Source organism: Centruroides sculpturatus, unplaced genomic scaffold (assembly GCF_000671375.1).
Source record: "Centruroides sculpturatus isolate CEXI.00-Female unplaced genomic scaffold, Cexi_2.0 scaffold1749, whole genome shotgun sequence".
In the NCBI taxonomy this organism is placed as follows: domain Eukaryota; kingdom Metazoa; phylum Arthropoda; class Arachnida; order Scorpiones; family Buthidae; genus Centruroides; species Centruroides sculpturatus.
The window spans coordinates 55,689-77,876 of record NW_019392626.1 but is presented as its reverse complement, the minus strand read 5'-3'; the positions used below and the strand labels follow the sequence as shown (position 1 = coordinate 77,876).

Genomic DNA, 22,188 nt, shown 5'->3' with positions numbered 1-22,188 from the left:
AATCTTGATCATCGTGGTGAGAAAGGTAATCCTTTCGCGTCTTTATCTCTCGCTGTCTCGGTTATAGATTCACTTAGTTAAACTTAAAGGATATTATGTCTTGTATAGGCTAGATGTTAGACGATACATCGATGACCATATATTCTTGTCACGATTCCGAAATATATTTGGATTATTCCCTTTTTGTAGTCTTGATTTGTATTCATTTGTTTAATAGTTAATTAAATATGTTATTCTTATAACTAAGTCTGTGTTATCCATAAGTACAACCGACGCCTTATCGTGACCCCGCTGTCCCTCCCACTCACTTAATCGAGTCCATCCCTGACATAGAAGTTGATAAGTGAGGAGAAGCTTGGCACACTATCCCCTAGGTTCTCACATAATCTTTTCACTTAGTCTTTTCAAATGCACANATTTTCATATTACTGAATATGTATCAATTAATTAAAAATTTTATATTTAATCTTTTTTTTTATTTTTATTATCTGTTGTCATGGCAACTTTAAGGATCGAGGGGTAAACAAAAGTCAGTCTGCTATGAGTTTCTTTATTTTGTTGTAATATTTTTGTACCGTAATGGTAGGTTAAATTAATATCTTACGGATCAATAAATTTTCTACTAATGTAATTAATAAGTTTCATTTCTTTGAAGTAACAAATATTAGAGAGGTTGAGGCAGACGTTTTAAACGTGTAAACGTGTAGGACGGACGTTCGGTGCCGCTTTCCCGTAAGCCTAGAAGTTTGACGATGGTGTTTGGAATGTTGAGCGTGATTCCACCGACTATCCAAACACCATTGTCAAACTTTTAGGCTTACGGGAAAGCGACGCCGAACGTCCGTCCTACACGTTTACACGTTTAAAACGTCTGCCTCAACCTCTCTATTATTATTATTTTTTAAACTTTTAACTTATTTCCAATATTCATGTGTTAAATTACTTTTACGATTATGCAAGTTATTAATTCACCCTCAACTGATGTGCGAAGTGTTAAAAACATGGTTAAAGTCCAGATGCCTGTACCGTCATGGTGGCTCATCTCTGATTCCAGCAAACAAAAGAAAGGAAACAGTGGGGACGCACGTTCTAACCTAACCTAACCTAACCTATTCTAATAAATTACCATAATTATTACCAACCAAATTATTAGAATAGGTTAGGTTAGAACGTGCGTCCCCACTGTTTGCTGGAATCAGAGATGAGCCGCATGACGGTATACGTATCTGGACTTTAACCAAAAACATAGATCATTGTAACAAAACGTCAAATATACAGACTTATTTTTCTATCAGAAGACAGAATAAGTCATTTTTGTCAGATACTAGGCTTATAAAGATAGAAAATATAGCTTTTAGAAGTTAATGATGTTCCACAATGGAACTTCCATCTATTAATAAGATTGATTCATTTTCAATTTACAGAATCTCATTATTGACCAAAATATCATGATTTTCCGAAACAACTAAACATATGCTTATGAGTGCTATATGATTCATTAATGCTTAGTAAAGACAAATTTAGCAAAACGAGATTAATAATATTCCTGAGAAACAATTTGTGATTCAACTAGTCAAATTGAGTATACATAAATAAGCATTACACACAAAATCTATATCTAGCAAGAAACTACAAAACTATATAAAAGCAAACACTTTCATCCATATTAAATAGTCATCATTCATCATTCAACACAGTTGAAAATGTTTGCTTTTATGTAGTTTTGTAGTTTCTTGCTGGATATTAGATTTATGTGTAATGCTTAATTTGTGATTGTTATTAAATTTGTCTTCTTTAATAAAAGCTTCTTGTCCTGGTTGTATTGACGTCTTCTATGTGAGCATAAAATTCTATAATGGACTTGTACAGAAAAAATTTCAAAATGGTGTAAAATTAAGTTTTAATTAAACAGAATATACATTTTGGGTATTATACCCCACTGTTTATGGTGTATCTGGTAGTACAAAAATAGTCTTAAATTATGCTATTTTTACAGTATTATACATTTAGAATAATAATTATGGTATAACAACAATTATAATTAGAATAGTATAGTCTTATGACTTAATAATTACCAGATATTCAAACCGAAAATTTGTTTGCTCGCATAGAAGACATAAATCTATTTTTTGTTTATTGATAAACAAACATTAATAAGAATTGTGAAATAGTATGTGCCACAATAACTTTTGTAATTCTTCAAACATATTTTATTGATAAATTTCAACATTATGCATAACAATAAAATAATAAGCCATGGTAATGAGTCTTGAAAATTTTCTTGGAAATTTATGTGAAATTATATTACCTGAAAAATTATTTTTGTATTTGTAAATAAAATAGTTTAAAGGTTTAGAGAGGATATCTTCACCACTTTCTTGACTCAGTCATAATATACATACACTGTTTATCAGAAAAGTTTTAGGAAGAAGCTCGTAAAAAATAGAGAATTGCAATTACCAAGTAATGCTCCTGGCAAAGTAGTCTCCTCAGCTATCTATACACAATTTCCAATGTTTCTGGAGGTGTTGGAAGCAAGCAAAGAAAGCTTCAAGTGTGATGCTTGTTAGCTCATTTGTCATATTCTGTCGGATGTCTGCGATATCTTGACGAAATGTCAGTTGCTTTTTCATTCACAGAAACAAGAAAAATCACACTTTTCTGACAAAGGGTTGCAACTGAAAGGGATGTTTTGTCAAGATATCTCAGACATCCAACGGACTGTGACAAGTGAGCTAACAAGCATCACATTTGAAGCTTTCTCTGCTTGCTTCCAAGACCTCCAGAAACATTGGAAATTGTGTATAGATAGCTGAGGGGACTACTTTGCCAGGAGCTAGGATCATTACTTGGTAATTGCAATTTTATATTTTTTACAAGCTTTGTGCTGGAACTTTTCTGACAAAGGGTGTATTTCAATTTTAGGAAATATTCTTCAAGCAAATACAGAATGGAGACAATTTAATTCTTATAAGTAAAGAGAATTAAGTTATATTAATTCTTACTTGCATAAAATAATTTACTAAAGATGTTTAAAAATATGTAAATAACTTCAATATATATTAATAACTTCAATAATATTAGGCATGTAAAATGACAGTTTACATGCCTAATATTACAAAAAAATTTGTGAAACCATTTTAATATTTAGTCAATTGATTATTATCAAACTGCAAATTGTAGACATTAATATTAAAATTTATTTTATGAGTAGCATAATGTATAACATTTGCAATCTCTAATACTGTGTTATTTGTGAATTACTGTGTTGCCAATATATTTTATTGTAAAATGGAAGTAGATTTATATAATTTTTTTTTAAAAGTAACTTATCAATATCCTGTGGCTTTTATTTTTTTATAATCATTTGTTATAAATCTTTATTTGTGGGTAGGCTTATTAAAACAAAATGTTAGACTGTCTGAAAATTAATTGAGAGATCAATTGGACCTTTGTTGGTAATAGGAAAGTGTAAAAAATCTATTTGTTTTAAAAATGTGAAATCTCTGTTCAGTACAAGGCAAAGAAAAAGGTACAAATGATGATGATTTTGTTTGAATTGTACATTTAGAAGTTATGTTGATGGTAACAATGACAGAATCAATTATTTCACAATTAAAATAATAATCAATATATTTTATGTTTATTTTGAAATATTTTAAACTTAACATTTAAAAATTTGTATTAAATATGTTAAAAATAAAAATCAGAAGTTATTAAAGTATTCCTTTTAATCTTTAGATAAAGGTTACATAACACAAAACAGAGAAAATGAAACCAAAACATCACAAAACTTCAGAGCACCATCTGAGCTCTAAGACATATATTAAAATACAACAAAATAATGTTGGCAGATATACAATCAAATTATTCAAAAAAAAAGTTTAAGATAAAGACATGTTCAAATACAGGAATTAGTTTTAAGATTTTTTTGTATGCTTCTGTACATATAACTGTAGGAAGTGGATTTTTAGGTTTTCACATATTTTTTTTGTGCAATGGCCTTGCATTGAAAGTTCCAAATCTGCGATTATTTCATTGATATGGGCATCTGGGGCTGAGTTATAAATACTTTGGTAATAAAGCCTAAAATGCATATTTGAGAATATTTTGGTATAAAAAACCCTAAATTTGGCATATTTTACCAATTACCAAATATTTTACCAAGTTGCTTCTCTGTATTCCCAATTAATTTACATAAATAATAAGGCACTTTTCCTCAGACAAAATTATAAATGAGCCAAGAGACTGAGACCATCATCCTGAAACTGGGACTTTCCTGGTCCTAGACAAAACGTATGAAGATAATCAAACTACAATCACCAACAACTATGACATCTAAATAAACTTAAAAATAAAATTATAAGTATATATTGTATATATTTGGCACTTTACATGAGTGTTTAATATTTAAAATTAGCTTATAAAACTTGATAATCCTTAGATTTTATATTTCTTTTTAAAAAATCTGTACTGTATTTTAATAAGTCAAAGCAATTACAATATTTTATTATTCATTAATTTTATTCTTTCAGCCTCCAAAAAAGAAAAAAGGAAAAAAATGGGGAAAAGAACAGAAAAAATTGCTAACTATAGATGGAATCCCTTTAGCAGATATGACAAGAGAGGAGGTATTTTCATAAAAAAACTTTTTTAATAAATAATATTAAATCCGAGTTTTTGTAATGTGGAAAATTATTTATCTAATAGTATAAATGATTTTACATATGATACAGAACAAATAGCATAATGATAAAAAAAAAATACAATAATAATGAATATAAAAAAAATTTGATATAAATTTTAGTATAGTACAATTGAGTCCACTTAACAGAGCATTGTATACATTGAACAGTTTGCTTAAGAGAGCACTCTTCTGTGTTCTTGATTTTCTCCTCTATGTTTTATATTAGGTGGATTCCTGTTAACAGAACAATGGATGATAGAGCAGTCAATTTATGAGTGCCATCTTGGTAAAATTTTTAGAGCAGCAGTCAGCATAAGGGAGCAGTATTCTAAGGAAGATTTATAAGGGTCTATTTTTAACACATTAAATGCCATGTGTTGCAAAAATGCAACACACGCTATACATTGAAATCCGTACTGTGTTACTTTGGAGTCATATAAACAAAGTGGAAATAGCTAGAGCAGAACCTGTGGTATTGGAAATTTGCAATACCACAGGCTATGAACCACAGGCTTAAAAATTTATTGGAAATTGACCCAATAAATTTTTAAGATAGAATGCTAATAAAAATTTAATTTTTTCTCCTATATGAAAAATATGCAAAATTTGCCTTTTCTAATGTCTTGCACAGTGAACATGAATAAATAGAATGTCATGAAAATATAAAGCATAAAAACAAATATTCAAGAAACTATCTTTATTTTTAATGAGTGAACATAAACAGTAAATAAAACAGTAGGTATATTATTGATATTTTAGTGATTATTCTGTTTTTCTTAAATTTGTATCAGTCCATTTATGCAATCTAGAATATATGCATTTATGTGGTAGAAGTTCTGTTGAATTTAAAATCTGATGAGCATACAAGATGGCATAACATGATCAAAAAAAAAAATCATTTAGACCACATTTTGCAATTCTGCAACTGTCTAAAAATCAAGAAGAAAATGTTTTTTCAACAATGAAGACAAAATTATATTAAGTGGCCATAATTGACAAGACTATGTCTTTTTTATAAGTGCCTTCGGCTGGAGTACATGTCAGGAGTTGCAATTTGGCACAGAGTATTTGGTGCCCAAACCATGCCCACATTAAAAAAAATCCAAACTTGTAGGTAGTCAGAGGACTGAGAACTGAGTCAAAATAAAATACAAAATGGTGACATCTTTCTACAAACAGCTACTTGTGCGAGATTTATGCATGCATTGCTTGTTGGGAAGTTGGAAGTGTGAATGCACAAAATCAAATTTTGACAAACGAATCTATGAAAAAACCCATTTATCTGTCCTGTGTTATTCCCGTCATATCTCTGGTTGTGACCAGTTAACCTAGACCAGTTGACCTGAGATATCTCATTTCAGCATCAAAATGTTTTTGAAACTAGATGGCACTAGTTGTTATAATTTTATATTAAAACGAACTTCCGAAATATAATTTTTTTTTGTTTTTATATTTATTAATATATTTATTTTGTTTGTGCAAAATAAAAAAATAATAATAATTTTGGGCGATACAATAGCCATGATATTTTTCAAAAATGGGAAATTTTTGTTAGGCATCAGCAAAAATTTAACCCGGGGCGACACGCAACTGAGAAAAATTTTGACATTGGATAGGTTAATTTAACCAAAAATGCCTTGTGGACAACCTCATGGCCATGACTGGTGAAGTTTGAATGATCACATTCAAAACCAGCAATACCAAAGAAGATTGGAGAATGAGAATGAGATTTGCCGTGAGCATCAAAGTGATCCCACTTACCATAGCCAAGAACAGGCCATGACAATACAACCTGTTGTAATCACTGTGGCAACAAAGCCCACTATAATCTACGCCAGGACCCCGAGTACTGTCGGCTTTTCCTCATTGGTTAGTGCTCATTTTTCTCTTTTCCTTAGAAAATGGTGCCTGAGTCTCTGAGACATAGTCTTGTCCCAAAAATGGCTTTGGTGTTTTACTTGTTTTTGTGCTGTTTTGTCCATAAAAATGAGCATGGCCCAGTAGAGCAGTCCCCCACCCAAGTGCATGTTGACAGGACTCTTTATACTATAATATTTGTTGAGATTTGGTGTAACCTTCCATTGGTGTGTTTTTTAATAAATGGACATTCAAAAAAATCATGATGAACACACATGAGAAGCAATTACATATTAAAAAGATATATAAACAAACAGTGCAAATTGTAAAATGCATGTATGTCTCATCTTGGAGACAGGGCAAGAAGTGATTAGTGACTATATTTTAGAGTTCATGTGATCTTATTGTATTTACTTGTTTTTATGCTATACGTCCCATTAAAAAGCATTCAGAAGTTTTGGAGTGAGGATGTTCACTTCCAGCTAGGCCTCATCCTGTATATTTGGGAAGAAATGAAAGTAATATGACTGGTAAATATACTTTATTTACTGATCTGTAAATTTTTATATATTAAATGTAAATAACGCTGGCCATGAATTTTATTATTTTTACTTAAAAACTATTGTATGTATTAGCTGCATAATGACATAAAAATTGTTCTTATATATGTTTAAATTCAGTAAGGTATAAAAAAAGTTTAAAAGTGAGATACCATATAAATTTTTTATATTTGTAATTTTTAATCTGAAATGATTGTAGTTGTTCATATTATCTGAGTTTTCAGTTATCCAAGTATTATTGGTCCATATTACCTCAGATAATTGTGTGACTGTAGGATCGGTGTCTTGTTGACACCACGTCAGGATGTGACACCACTGAGTCTCTCAGGACTCGGAAATCGCAACTTTATGTCATGCGAGCAGTATCGGTTGAGCAGTGGGCTTCGGAGCAGAGGTGAAGAGAGAGACGAGGAAGTGACTCACTCGGATTCCATATTAACTAACAAATAACAATTTTAATAAGAACCAAAGAAAATACAGATATATTCAATAGCGGGCATGCCTAAAGTTCCCCTAATTATACTAGGCCATTCGAGAGAGAGAGAGAGAGAGTTTACAAACGAATTGCGGGTTGATAAATACCTTTCTTCTGAGTCAAAGATCTGTAGTAAGATGACACCGCCGATGGAATGTTCGATCAAATGTTTCTGGGTCTTGTTCGTTAACAGGAACACGGAGGTGTGGAAGCACGGAAGTGGGGATGATATCCTTAAAGAGGCACAATTGTCATGGTTTTAATTCTGGATTCTTGGTCACGATATTAATCCTTGAGGACGACTTTGGTGGAAGGACTTTGGAAGATGACTGACTTTGGGTGTTTTTTTCCGTTCTCCCTTGTTATTCCTCTTGGGTTTTTCCCATGAGATCAGGAGGTTGTTGTTAAGGGTCTGGTATCCAATGTGGGCACTTTATCGAAAGTTCCGGGTGACACATCACTGACTAGCTAGATCCTCTTCAACAAGGAACCAACTCTGTGGGAAATAATTTTTATGGCTTTTAGCCTAACTTGATAAAACGCTCGAAGTTAAGAATTTCCCAATAATTAAAGTTTAAAATAACACTTTATTGCGGGTCTGTTCGTCCCTCACAATTGGTATTTGTGTCGCTGTAAGTAATTTACCAGCTGGATGTCAAAAAATGGTTTAAATCCAAACTAAATTTTGTGACTACTTACAAAATTATTCTTTTTGGCAATCCTTATGCTCTGTCACATGCAAAGTGAGCAAACCATGCACAACTTGGCTAATTGTCAGAAAAAATTTTCTGTAAATGAACGATATCCTGCTCAGCAGTGTGCAGTCTCTACTGATAGGCTGCCAAAGATATTTACAAAAGTAATCTTCTGTGCACTTAAATTGTATTGTTGTCCCTGACCATGTTGTTTTCATTATTAATATTTTCATTAGTAAAATTTTTTCATTTATTCCCCTCTCAATTAAATTTCTGACACTTTTTAAATTTATAAATGTTCATTTCTCTTTTGCACGCCAACAACATATATGAAAACCACATTGTGTGTCAGAATTACATTTCACCTAGAATGCTGGAAAATTCATTCAGAATAATATTGCAATACATGACAAATAAAAATGAAAAAAAAAACATTCAATGGTCTACAGCTTCTAAATGTAGAGAAGTTTGAATGAGGTTTTCAGTAGATGACCTAATCACACATGTATGGAAAAGAAAATTTTTTGCCAAATTATGCCAATAACAAAACATGGATAATAACAGTTTAAAATTTAACTTTTTCAAATAACTTTTGTGATTATTATGCAAAGATAACTGAATTGTTCAGCTGCAAAAGAAATGTTCAGTATTATACTGGATATTTTTCATAAATTACCAACATCCTTAGGAAAGATCTGAACCAGGGCCAGAGAAACTCCAAGTAAATAAAGGAAAAATACAGGAATTGCCAAGCAGAATTACATTCAGAAGAAGAAACTAAACTACATGGCAAGTAAAGTTTTCATTGTGCATCAGGATGGCAGAATTGGGATCATCAAATAGTTGTTTAGGGAAATCATTTTTCAAGTTTCGAGGATGTACAGACAATGGAAGACAGGGTTCATCAAACAGTTGTATAATAGTTCCATCATGCAATTCAAATTATTAGATTTGTGGATGTTTAGAATATGCTGAGAAGGATAATCAAAATTTTGTGTAGTAAATATGTCACATGATCCGAACTTAAAATTTTCGAGATGAATGGATGATGGCAGACAGGGATCACCAAAAGTTGTATAATACTTCTATCTCTCAATTCAAATCATAGAGTTTGTGAATTCCAAAATGCAATGGCATAACTATTGATTATTGGCCAGTTAACCAAAAACAAATTTTTTCCTTCTTTTAATCATTTTCTGCCCCCTAAAAAGCAAAGCCCCATTTCTATTAAAAACCCTCAAAAGATTTATTCTCTTTTTTGATAAGTTTCTTATCTATGGCTCCCACAAGATCATCAGATATAATATTTCAATTGTTTTCTTCCTGATTGAAAACAATCAAAAGAATGCTTTCATGGTGAATGAAAAAAAAAATTTGAATTGTTTGAACTTGAGCATGATACACTCAAGTAACAAGGAAGCAGTTGCATACAGTTGACTGCAGAATGTTGTACTGCATGCATATGATTTGCCAAACAGAATACATCCTTACTTTCATAAGCATAACATTTTTATTAAGTCAGTAGTGGTATCAGTATTATATTTAAATTTTAAAGTTTATTTAATGTGAGTTTATAACTGTTATTTGCCTGAATCAAAAATTTTTTTACTTCTTCTCACTTGCATATTTGGAAATAGTCACTTAGGCACTTCTGCAGATGGCGGCTTCAATTAGATTGTGCAATTGTTTGTTGGAACACCCTCTGACAAAATGCAACTCTATTGCAATGGTTTTTTTCAGATAAGGCTTGGACTAACATGATATAATATAAATGAAAATGTATTGATTTCAAAATCCAATGCATAGTTGATCTAGATATTCCTACGTTAAGATCTGTTTGTCAAAGACTTATTTTTGGATAATCATGATTCATTGTCAAAACTGCCAATGCACAATTATCCATTGTGTAGTTGTCGTGAGATATCAATCGGTTTATCCAATCTCATGAGGCGTAAGTAGGGTTGTAATTTATTCGGTGCATTGCTTACTATTTTCTGTATCTCTGTCGGCTCTGTTAGCATACTTTTACTACTAGAAAACAAACATAAAAAAGTACTTCTATCCAAGAACCATTCGCATCTTTTATATTTCATAGAAGAAGTAAAGAATGTCAGCTTTTTTGTGTAGTTGCCATTGATGCTTTGCATTTTGTGTCTTTCTAGATACAGTAAGACCTATCAATTTGTCCCAATTGAACAATTGAAATGTTTAGATGACTTCTCTATGGAAAATGACTTTGATAAGCATAAGTTGTGCTTCTGTAATTATGTTGACATTCTCTAAGTACTAGTAGAATGTCAACAATTTCATTTGCAGAATAATCATGAATTATTGCAGCATGAAAAGAACCAAGAAGAATGCTTAATCAGCACGAATAATTTATAATTTAACAGCTGTGCACTGAAGTGAAAATTAAGAAAAACTTGTTTTTGCTCAACTTGTAATTGTTTACAAGAATCAATCTAAATAATTTTCTATTTATAAATATGACTAAAATATTAAATTAATAGGATGCATTTCCATTTATTATTCAAATTGTACTATGAAATTATGCAAATAAAACTCTAGCAGTTGAGGTTTAACATAAGACAACTCAACCTCAAAACACAAAATAACTGAAACAAATTGGAAAATGAGTAATGTAAGTAACTTAATATAACTATAAATCAAAAATTCTTTCTTGCTATTACACAAGATTAGTACCAATTATTATTTCACATTTTTTTTAGTAAAATATATTGTTTTCAAAAATTAAAAAAAAATTTTTTGAGTAGATAATATGTGAGGATTTGAACTCTTTTGGGAGTTTTAAAAAACTTAAAACATTACGATATTTTTTTATCATTATTTCCCTTCTTTCTCCAGTTCCCAGAAGGACCTTTAACCTTGATTTTAAACATCACATCAATAATTGACCTTCCCTACTTTCAAAGTCATTTCGAACGACTGCCAATTTCGAATTATCCCCTCTCCCGGGGATAATTAATTTACACCTTCGTTGCAATTTACAAACTAACTTGCCAATTAGCAAAAACCTCAAATCGTTTACGATAGAGGGTAACCTGGAAGGTCACCTGCAAGTGGAGTCCGAACCAAACCAACTCACTCACTTCTTACTTCATCCGATTTTAATAATGATAAAACCGATCGGATAATCCACCAAACAAACAATTATTACTAAGATTGCAATATATATCCTAACCTTAGTCACCTCTAGCCATTAATTCTGTTAGTTTGACACCTGTTATCAAATTTATGAGTTAGAAAGAGTGACAATATGGGATAGCAAAAGTAATAAATCTGCCGAAATGTTTATACTAATTATCGGAAATCGAAACTTTTCTCGACCAGTCAAACTTGCGTGGAATTGCATCAGGATGTTCCCTGAACTTTTTCCTCCTACAGGACATGAATAAAAAGGGGTTGCACCCGCACCTCGGGACGATCTCCAAGGAGAAGACTTCAGGCTGAACCTCTTCAATTCCCTGCTCTGTACTCCGACATACCCACTTCCAAAATCTTGATCATCGTGGTGAGAAAGGTAATCCTTTCGCGTCTTTATCTCTCGCTGTCTCGGTTATAGATTCACTTAGTTAAACTTAAAGGATATTATGTCTTGTATAGGCTAGATGTTAGACGATACATCGATGACCATATATTCTTGTCACGATTCCGAAATATATTTGGATTATTCCCTTTTTGTAGTCTTGATTTGTATTCATTTGTTTAATAGTTAATTAAATATGTTATTCTTATAACTAAGTCTGTGTTATCCATAAGTACAACCGACGCCTTATCGTGACCCCGCTGTCCCTCCCACTCACTTAATCGAGTCCATCCCTGACATAGAAGTTGATAAGTGAGGAGAAGCTTGGCACACTATCCCCTAGGTTCTCACATAATCTTTTCACTTAGTCTTTTCAAATGCACATGAGGAAAATAACAATTCTACAGCAGAGTCGACCTTTTACTTGAGCCTCCTTTTATCTGCCTCTATATGTAAAAAAGTAAAAATATCCCTCTGGCAATGGCACAATCATAAAAAATTTAAATAAATACATTTTATAAAAATTAGCCAGGACAAATTTAAGTTTACAAATTTTAAATTTTTTCTGGCTAATTTTTATAAAATGTATTTATTTAATTTTTATGATTGTGCCACCACCAGAGGGATAATTTTTAACCTTTTTACATACAGAGATGGATGAGTAGCCTCAAATGAAAGGTCAACTCTCCTGTAGAATTGTATTTTCCTCATGTGCATTTGAAAAGACTAAGTGAAAAGACACATCTTGTACGTATTATCTACTCAATAATTTTTTTTTTTAATTTTTCTAAATTTAAATTTGTCCTGGCTAATTTTTATAAAAAATATATTGTTGTTGTTAATAAATTAATAAGAGTTGTAGAAGGAAAAATATTCATAAATCAAAATTAAATTTCTTATATAATATATGATTTTATACAGGACATTGCATTTTCTGTGAATTTTTGTTGTGTGTTATGAATTTTTTAAGTTTAAAAATATGTAGTAATAATTTTTAAATAATTGTTCCAGCTGATTGATCATATTATTAGACTTCGTGAAGAATTAGAACGAGAACGAGAAGAACGTAACTTTTATCAAATAGAAAGAGATCAAATCAACACATTTTGGGAAATAACAAAACAAGAATTAGAAGAAAAAAATTCTGAAATTCTTTGTAAAGAAATAGCTTTTGAAGAAGCAGAAAATAAACACAAAATGGAAATAAATGTAATTGTAAATTCTATAATATTTTTTAAATTATAAATGTTAAATTAAATGATTTTTAAATTATATAAATTATATAACTATTTAAAATATAATATTTTTTATATATTTTTATAATTACTATCTTTAATATTATAATAATTATATCTATCTGTATTTCTTTGATTAAACTTCGAGATTCAAATAAACCCCGTCTCAAATAAGGGGTTTATTTGAATTTAGTAAACCCTGAGCCTTCAAATAAATCTTGGGATACATAAGTTCTAAAAATAAATCCTTCCAGGGTTTATTTAAGGAAATATGATATTTATTTATTTACAAAAATAGTGTCTGCTATGAATATTTTTTAAAATCACTTTACAGTCAATTTGCAGTTACTGTTGTAATGATGAGGATAAGTCCATTCTGCCTGGTTCCTACCTATTTGATTGAATTTCCTATGCAGTCTAATTTCTTCTTTTCTTCCTTTTTATTAAATTCTACAGTATCTTCTATCACTAATTGAACTACTATTCTATTGAGCATCTTTCCTTTTAAACTGTTTCTCCCAACTACCTTTTAAACTCACTCTCTTTCAAACTACATTTCATATTTGAACTATTCAAACACTCAGATTCTTTTCAAATTCTTTTTAAACTCTGTTCCAAATGCTTTACATTATCATCTTTTCATGTGATATGAATTACTTTTTAAATATGTTACAATGCCATGTTTTATAACTTTTTTATGATTAAAATTTCACAAAAATTGGTAAAAGTATAACTCTATATTCTTAATGTTAAACATTAAAAATCTAGATATACACTTTATGATAATATATAAAATAATTATTATAGTACTTAATATGAAATATTTTAAAATCAATTTTAAAAAATTATTATACATTAAGACCCCACTTAACGTGGTGGATACATTCTAGACAACAAAGTGCTAAACAAAACAGTGTTAAATGAGGTCACTTTAATACAGAGCAAATAGAGAAAGGGGAACATGCAACCATAGATAAACAGATTTTACTTTAATTTTTAGTTATTTTTACATTAATTTGCATAATAATATATGTTAAATAATGCAAACATATGCACACAGAAATGTAAAGTTCATTTTTTTGTGATGAAGGTCCTGGCTCTTTTGAAATTCTTGTTTTGTGATAAAGTTGTGTAATTTCATTTGTCGCTTTTTTCTTTTCTTAAGCAAATGTTGGTAGCAGGAGATCACATCCAAAAAGCCTTTTGCACTCCTTTTAAAATCAGGATCATTTGCTACAATTTGATCAATGATTTCAGTTATTGTTACCAAACTTTTACTAAGGAAATCTGTAGAGAAATTTTTTGGGTTCTTCATTTTCAGAATTTCTATTTTCCAGTTTCATATGAATTCCATATTCTGTCAGTTCTTGAAAGTCGTCGTTGGTAAGGCTCTCACCAGAAATGTGAGAGTAGCCAAGGGTATAAGTAAATTACCTATATCACTTACTGGCGCACGATCGTGTGATCGGCTCTCTAAACTTTTTATAGGAGGGCGATAAATACGCGAAACCGATCTAGACTGCGAGGTCCAGATCTACGTCAGGATTCCTTGACACCAGTTTGTCAATTTATCGATGCGCGGACAAACATGCGTAAGAGATCTGATTCGGACACACAGTTAAGAGACATTTTAATTAAAAACGAAACAATAAATTTAATAAAACAAGAAAATAAACTCATACAAAATGTGGATAAACGAGAGACAGAACTACTACAAATAATATACAAATCGGGAGATAGCTAAGCTCATATTATACCCTATTCGCAATCGAGAGAGAGCTCACAAAATCGTTATAAAACATACGACCTGTTTAGTTGTCGTTCGTCTTCTTCTCTGTATGCAAGGGACACTTTGGAGATAAAGTTCATTTACTTCTTCGTATGGGAGATCAATATGTGCACATAATCCAAGTATGGTTTCTAAGTGCTAACTCTAGTATGGTTTCTAAGTGCTAATTCTGTATGTGACTCGTCTAGTGACGTTGGTCATCCGGAGGAAAAACGTATGGAGTTTGGACGCTTCCAGAACTGTCACTGAACTCCCCGAATTCTGACAAATTCCCTGTATATCTTCTGAATTTCGACCAATCATCGGCCAGTAACTCTTTCATGAGAACGGATGAAAGGGGAATGAATGAGGGGTAACCATTTCCCATCTGAGCAGGATTTTAACCAGATAAGGGAAAGTCAGAGGATGTTCAACTTCTGTGAAAGGAAGTAACATCTGTTATCTGCCTTTTTCCACGTTAAAACAGTATTTTTCTCATCAAAAATGAAGTAATATTTGGTGACAATATTTAACATAATTAATAAAATTATTAATTTAGACCCAGGGGCCTTTCGGGTCTCACAGAAACCTGCAGTACCTTCTCAATATCCTGCTTGTCTACATCCCCTAGTCCTGCTGTATCAATTAGGTTGACAATTTGGTCAACCTAACGATACAGCGATAGACTCTTCTCGTTGAGAATTCTTTGATACTTCCAGCCATAATTTTTTTCACACTTCGTTTATGCAGTTATCAGTTAATTCTTGCCAAGCGAAATTGATATTGCCTATGGCATCCACAATGTTATATTTTTTCTAAAATTGCACCAAACAAACGTAGATTTAAAGAATGTACAGTGCTACGACGAATTGCCACCTTTTGCTGATTGGTTCACATTTAGGAATAATGATATTACATATGAATCAATGAAATGCTGTGATAATTTGAATGTGCGTAAATTTTGAGCTTTTTTTAGGCTTCGAGCAGACAGTGTTATATTGACTCAGCATTAATCAAGGCAGCGTTAAGCGGGGTCTTACTGTACTTTAAATTTGGACATATATTTTGACAACAATGATGTTAGGTTTATGTACATTTTTGGAATCATAGTACACAACTTCCTTTAAACTCAATACTGCAAACATATCAAAACTTAATCTAGTTGAGATAACTTTCTCATTTTTACTTGCAGAAATTATCAATGAAAATGAAATAATATCACATTTATGCACAATATAAATTTACTCGTAATAAAAAGCTTTTGATATGAAAAGCTTCATCAGTTAATAATAAAGCTATTTTAGTACAGCTATAAATANAACCCGAAGGAGGAAAAAACTTTTCCAATCGCTGAGATTTCAAAGTCGGTTCACTAGGAGATCTTTGACGTTTTCCAACAACTGATATGGACGACTTTGAAATAGGGGAGGAAGGTGGAGTACGAGACATCGGTCCAGGATTAGATTCAATACCTCCAATTACCAATAAAGCACGTAATAATAAATATATATCAAATTCTTTGATGAAACCAAGATAAAGAATCAAACACTTTGTAAAAGCAAACATATCCAAAGCACTATAATTCAACAAAAACAGCTCTCTCAAAAAACTCACCAACACTGACGAACGTCGGAAGCGCCCCCGCATAATAATATATGTTAAATAATGCAAACATATGCACACAGAAATGTAAAGTTCATTTTTTTGTGATGAAGGTCCTGGCTCTTTTGAAATTCTTGTTTTGTGATAAAGTTGTGTAATTTCATTTGTCGCTTTTTTCTTTTCTTAAGCAAATGTTGGTAGCAGGAGATCACATCCAAAAAGCCTTTTGCACTCCTTTTAAAATCAGGATCATTTGCTACAATTTGATCAATGATTTCAGTTATTGTTACCAAACTTTTACTAAGGAAATCTGTAGAGAAATTTTTTGGGTTCTTCATTTTCAGAATTTCTATTTTCCAGTTTCATATGAATTCCATATTCTGTCAGTTCTTGAAAGTCGTCGTTGGTAAGGCTCTCACCAGAAATGTGAGAGTAGCCAAGGGTATAAGTAAATTACCTATATCACTTACTGGCGCACGATCGTGTGATCGGCTCTCTAAACTTTTTATAGGAGGGCGATAAATACACGAAACCGATCTAGACTGCGAGGTCCAGATCTACGTCAGGATTCCTTGACACCAGTTTGTCAATTTATCGATGCGCGGACAAACATGCGTAAGAGATCTGATTCGGACACACAGTTAAGAGACATTTTAATTAAAAACGAAACAATAAATTTAATAAAACAAGAAAATAAACTCATACAAAATGTGGATAAACGAGAGACAGAACTACTACAAATAATATACAAATCGGGAGATAGCTAAGCTCATATTATACCCTATTCGCAATCGAGAGAGAGCTCACAAAATCGTTATAAAACATACGACCTGTTTTAGTTGTCGTTCGTCTTCTTCTCTGTATGCAAGGGACACTTTGGAGATAAAGTTCATTTACTTCTTCGTATGGGAGATCAATATGTGCACATAATCCAAGTATGGTTTCTAAGTGCTAACTCTAGTATGGTTTCTAAGTGCTAATTCTGTATGTGACTCGTCTAGTGACGTTGGTCATCCGGAGGAAAAACGTATGGAGTTTGGACGCTTCCAGAACTGTCACTGAACTCCCCGAATTCTGACAAATTCCCTGTATATCTTCTGAATTTCGACCAATCATCGGCCAGTAACTCTTTCATGAGAACGGATGAAAGGGGAATGAATGAGGGGTAACCATTTCCCATCTGAGCAGGATTTTAACCAGATAAGGGAAAGTCAGAGGATGTTCAACTTCTGTGAAAGGAAGTAACATCTGTTATCTGCCTTTTTCCACGTTAAAACAGTATTTTTCTCATCAAAAATGAAGTAATATTTGGTGACAATATTTAACATAATTAATAAAATTATTAATTTAGACCCAGGGGCCTTTCGGGTCTCACAGAAACCTGCAGTACCTTCTCAATATCCTGCTTGTCTACATCCCCTAGTCCTGCTGTATCAATTAGGTTGACAATTTGGTCAACCTAACGATACAGCGATAGACTCTTCTCGTTGAGAATTCTTTGATACTTCCAGCCATAATTTTTTTCACACTTCGTTTATGCAGTTATCAGTTAATTCTTGCCAAGCGAAATTGATATTGCCTATGGCATCCACAATGTTATATTTTTTCTAAAATTGCACCAAACAAACGTAGATTTAAAGAATGTACAGTGCTACGACGAATTGCCACCTTTTGCTGATTGGTTCACATTTAGGAATAATGATATTACATATGAATCAATGAAATGCTGTGATAATTTGAATGTGCGTAAATTTTGAGCTTTTTTTAGGCTTCGAGCAGACAGTGTTATATTGACTCAGCATTAATCAAGGCAGCGTTAAGCGGGGTCTTACTGTACTTTAAATTTGGACATATATTTTGACAACAATGATGTTAGGTTTATGTACATTTTTGGAATCATAGTACACAACTTCCTTTAAACTCAATACTGCAAACATATCAAAACTTAATCTAGTTGAGATAACTTTCTCATTTTTACTTGCAGAAATTATCAATGAAAATGAAATAATATCACATTTATGCACAATATAAATTTACTCGTAATAAAAAGCTTTTGATATGAAAAGCTTCATCAGTTAATAATAAAGCTATTTTAGTACAGCTATAAATATATTTGAAAGAAATAAATATTTATTTTTTGGCTTTCTTGAAGCCATCTTCAGATACAAGTATTTGACTTTTGATTATATAACTACTGTAATTTCAGTAGCTGAAGATAGCTTCAAAAAAATCCAAAAATATATCTGAGAAATAAATATTTTCATTTGCCTTAAATAAGCAGTATACTGATAAATTTTGATATGGAATCATGGTTATTTCACAGCAGTGAATAGCTGAATAATTTGGTTTGATTCTTGTCAAATATTAAATATTTGGTCAAATCTTATTTAAAGCATCAATTTATATTATTTACTCAAAACACTACTTTTCCAGAGTTTTCATCTTTATTATTCTAGTGCCTTTGGGTTCCTTTAACTTATCTTCAGTGACATTAACAGATAAAATTTTAAAAAAGTACATCTTGAATGTCTAGAAAATAACCACATATCCATTTAACATTCAAAAAAAAAAAAAAAAATTCAAAGAGTCACAAGATTCAAAAATTACATATCAGATGTGTGCATTTTTTTGTTTTTCATTTTGACTGTTAATGACTCTGAAGATGGGTTGTAGGAAGCTAAAAGCACTAGGATAATAAAGATGTGAACTCTGTAAATGCAGTGTTTTGAATGAAAAAGTTAATACTGGAGTTTTTACATATATTAAATTAATCATTTATGTTAGTTTCACCATTCTAAATTTTATTGTTTTGATTAAATCTGAATTGATTAATTTAAAAACATCAGTAACTTGTCCATATTATAATCTAATTGTGTTAAATACGACTTGAATTAATGTATTAAAATCAATAATTAATTTTGTTTTACTCATATTTTTAAAAGAAAATGTTATGTTCTTGAAAAAAGATAATTAATACTCAAATCTTAACAATGTAAATATCATAACAAAAATTAAAATTATAAATGAAATTATTTCTGTACTCATTACATAAACTTTAATATAAAGTAAATATAAAAATTTTTATATTATAAAGTACTGTATATAAGATTTAAAAAATTTCTGATATTTAATATACTAAAAGATTTACAATTCAAAATTTAATTATACAATGGAATCGGTTATTTATTTTAAATTGATTAAGAATATATATAACTATAATTCTACAATTTAAAAAAAAATTAAACTCCAGAATATAATCTTCGAGTAAATTCTCAAACAGTACCGATTTCAAGGAATGAATTATGACATGAACAGTTAACTAATAAAGATATTTATTTTACTTTTTCCTTTCTATCCAAATACATTTCGCCGATGCTCTTTGGCCTCATCAGTGGATAGTGATACTTGTTTTACATTTGTGTTTTTATACTGTACAAATCTATCCCAGCATGCATCTAGTGACATTCCAGTATTTAAATTTATATTATTTACATATTTCAAAATACTGAAGTGTTCTTTTATGTGACATTTAATTAAATTATTTTCTTTATACAGTATTTTATATTATTTCTATTAATTTTGCAATCATATTTACTACAATGTTGGAACCAAGGAGATTCTTTATACTTTAAATATATTGATGCTTCATGTTCTTTTAGTCTTTTTTCCAGCATCGATTTTGTTTTTCCCATGTAATACTTTGGGCGCTTTGAAGAAGACAATAATGAACTTCTTGGTAATCACAATTAAAAGAAATAGTAAAATACTACAATTTTGTAAGTACAAAAAACAGTGCAACATTAAAAAATGATTAATTATAAATCTTATTGCCCCAGAGATATAAAATACTTTTCTCATGGAACATTTAACAAATACATACTGGAAGTAGAATAAGTTGAAAAATAAACTACACCGATTTAAATCCAGCAAAATTTAATAAAATAAAAACGTTTTCAGTCGTTTTTCAACGGTCATCATCAGTTACCAAAAATGGAATATATCTATTTTTGGTAACTGATGATGATCATTGAACTTATTTCTCATGGAATTTCAAAAAATTCTAACAAGAACTACACTCCCTGAAGATATAAAAATAGAAGAACCATAACTTTTAAAAAATATATATTAAATGGATATCCCAGAATGACTAAGTGGTATGATAATTTCATGAGCAACAGATATAAAGAATATGAAAGTAACCAGATGGTATGTAAAGAGAACATACCATCCTGTTACTTTCATTGTATATTTCACTGGTTTATTTTTCATATAAACAATTTATTTAAGGAAAGAGACCTTATATAAATTGCTTATATGAAAAATATAAAAGCAAATTTAATGATCTTTCTACACATATCATTGCTTCCCCAAAAAATAGATTATCAAATGCATTAAATTTTATTTTTAATAAAGAAGAAAAAGAAAACAATCAACCGGTTGATGTTGCAGATGTAGTATATAAACTTTCATGTACATGCTCTCAGCCAAAGTGTTACATAGGCAAAACGAAATGGAAGCTGGTAAAAAGACTAAAAGAACATGAAGCATCAATATATTTAAAGTATAAAGAATCTCCTTGGTTCCAACATTGTAGTAAATATGATTGCAAAATTAATAGAAATAATATAAAATACTGTATAAAGAAAATAATTTAATTAAATGTCACATAAAAGAACACTTCAGTATTTTGAAATATGTAACTAATATAAATTTAAATACTGGAATGTCACTAGATGCATGCTGGGATAGATTTGTACAGTATAAAAACACAAATGTAAACAAGTATCACTATCCACTGATGAGGCCAAAGAGCATCGGCGAAATGTATTTGGATAGAAAGGAAAAAGTAAAATAAATATTTTTATTAGTTAACTGTTCATGTCATAATTCATTCCTTGAAATCGATACTGTTTGAGAATTTACTTGAAGATTATATTCTGGATTTTAATTTTAGAATTATAGTTATATTTTTAATCAATTTTAGAATTTTAGATTTAAAATCATCACATTAATGAAAATTTTAAATTTTTTTATCTTAGTAATATTGAGAATTGTTATTTTATCAAAATATTTATTCATAATTAAGAAAAATTTTTTAAATTTTATTTTTCTAGTTATATAAAGAGAAAACTAAATGTGTATTATATGAAAATCATAAAAATTTGAATGCTGAATGTGCAAATGCCTTAAAATCATTAGAAAAAGCCAAAGAATGTCATAGGCAAGAAGAAAGTTTATTAATTGAAGAAAAAAGAAATTTAGAAACAAAATTAGAAAATGAATATTTAAATCATTTAAAAATTGTACAGTATTTACAATCTGTAAGTAAGTAAAATTAATATCATATTTATATAATATTAATTAGAATATTGTAATTTTAAATGTAGAAATTTATAAAAATGTTAAAATATCTGGAATAAACCTTTTTCAAGAATCAATTCATACTATTATTACTAATAATATTTTGATTTTTAGAATTTTTTTAATACAGTCGACCCCCCTATAAGATAGAGATACGTTCCATTCTCTAGGAATCCGCTTTCTTACGAATCCTTCCAATCACAACCCGACACGTGTCAAGTTTACGGACTATGGCTGTTTGAAAGATTTTCTTCCATAAAATTAATCGATTCTAGACTAATCCGACTCAACATTTCCAAAATACGTATATATTTTTTGGGAATAATCCGTATAAACTACGCTATAAACAAAAAATTGTAGGATTACTTACCGAGTGTCACCATTCGACATTGCCATTGCTC

At 30.5% G+C, this 22,188-nt stretch overlaps 1 protein-coding gene across 3 annotated transcripts in view; it reads left to right on the top strand.

Annotated features, from left to right (window-relative positions):
* Positions 1–500: 500 nt before the first annotated feature.
* Positions 501–22,188, top strand: part of LOC111617767 (growth arrest-specific protein 8-like) — a 71,985-nt gene continuing 50,297 nt past the window's right edge. For all 3 annotated transcript variants that reach the window (XM_023359056.1, XM_023359054.1, XM_023359055.1), the window contains exons 1-4: positions 501–582; positions 4,536–4,631; positions 12,833–13,030; positions 21,541–21,747. In XM_023359056.1, coding sequence (XP_023214824.1) covers positions 580–582; positions 4,536–4,631; positions 12,833–13,030; positions 21,541–21,747 — 504 coding nt within the window. In that variant the 5' untranslated portion in view covers positions 501–579. The remainder of the gene's footprint in view (positions 583–4,535; positions 4,632–12,832; positions 13,031–21,540; positions 21,748–22,188) is intronic.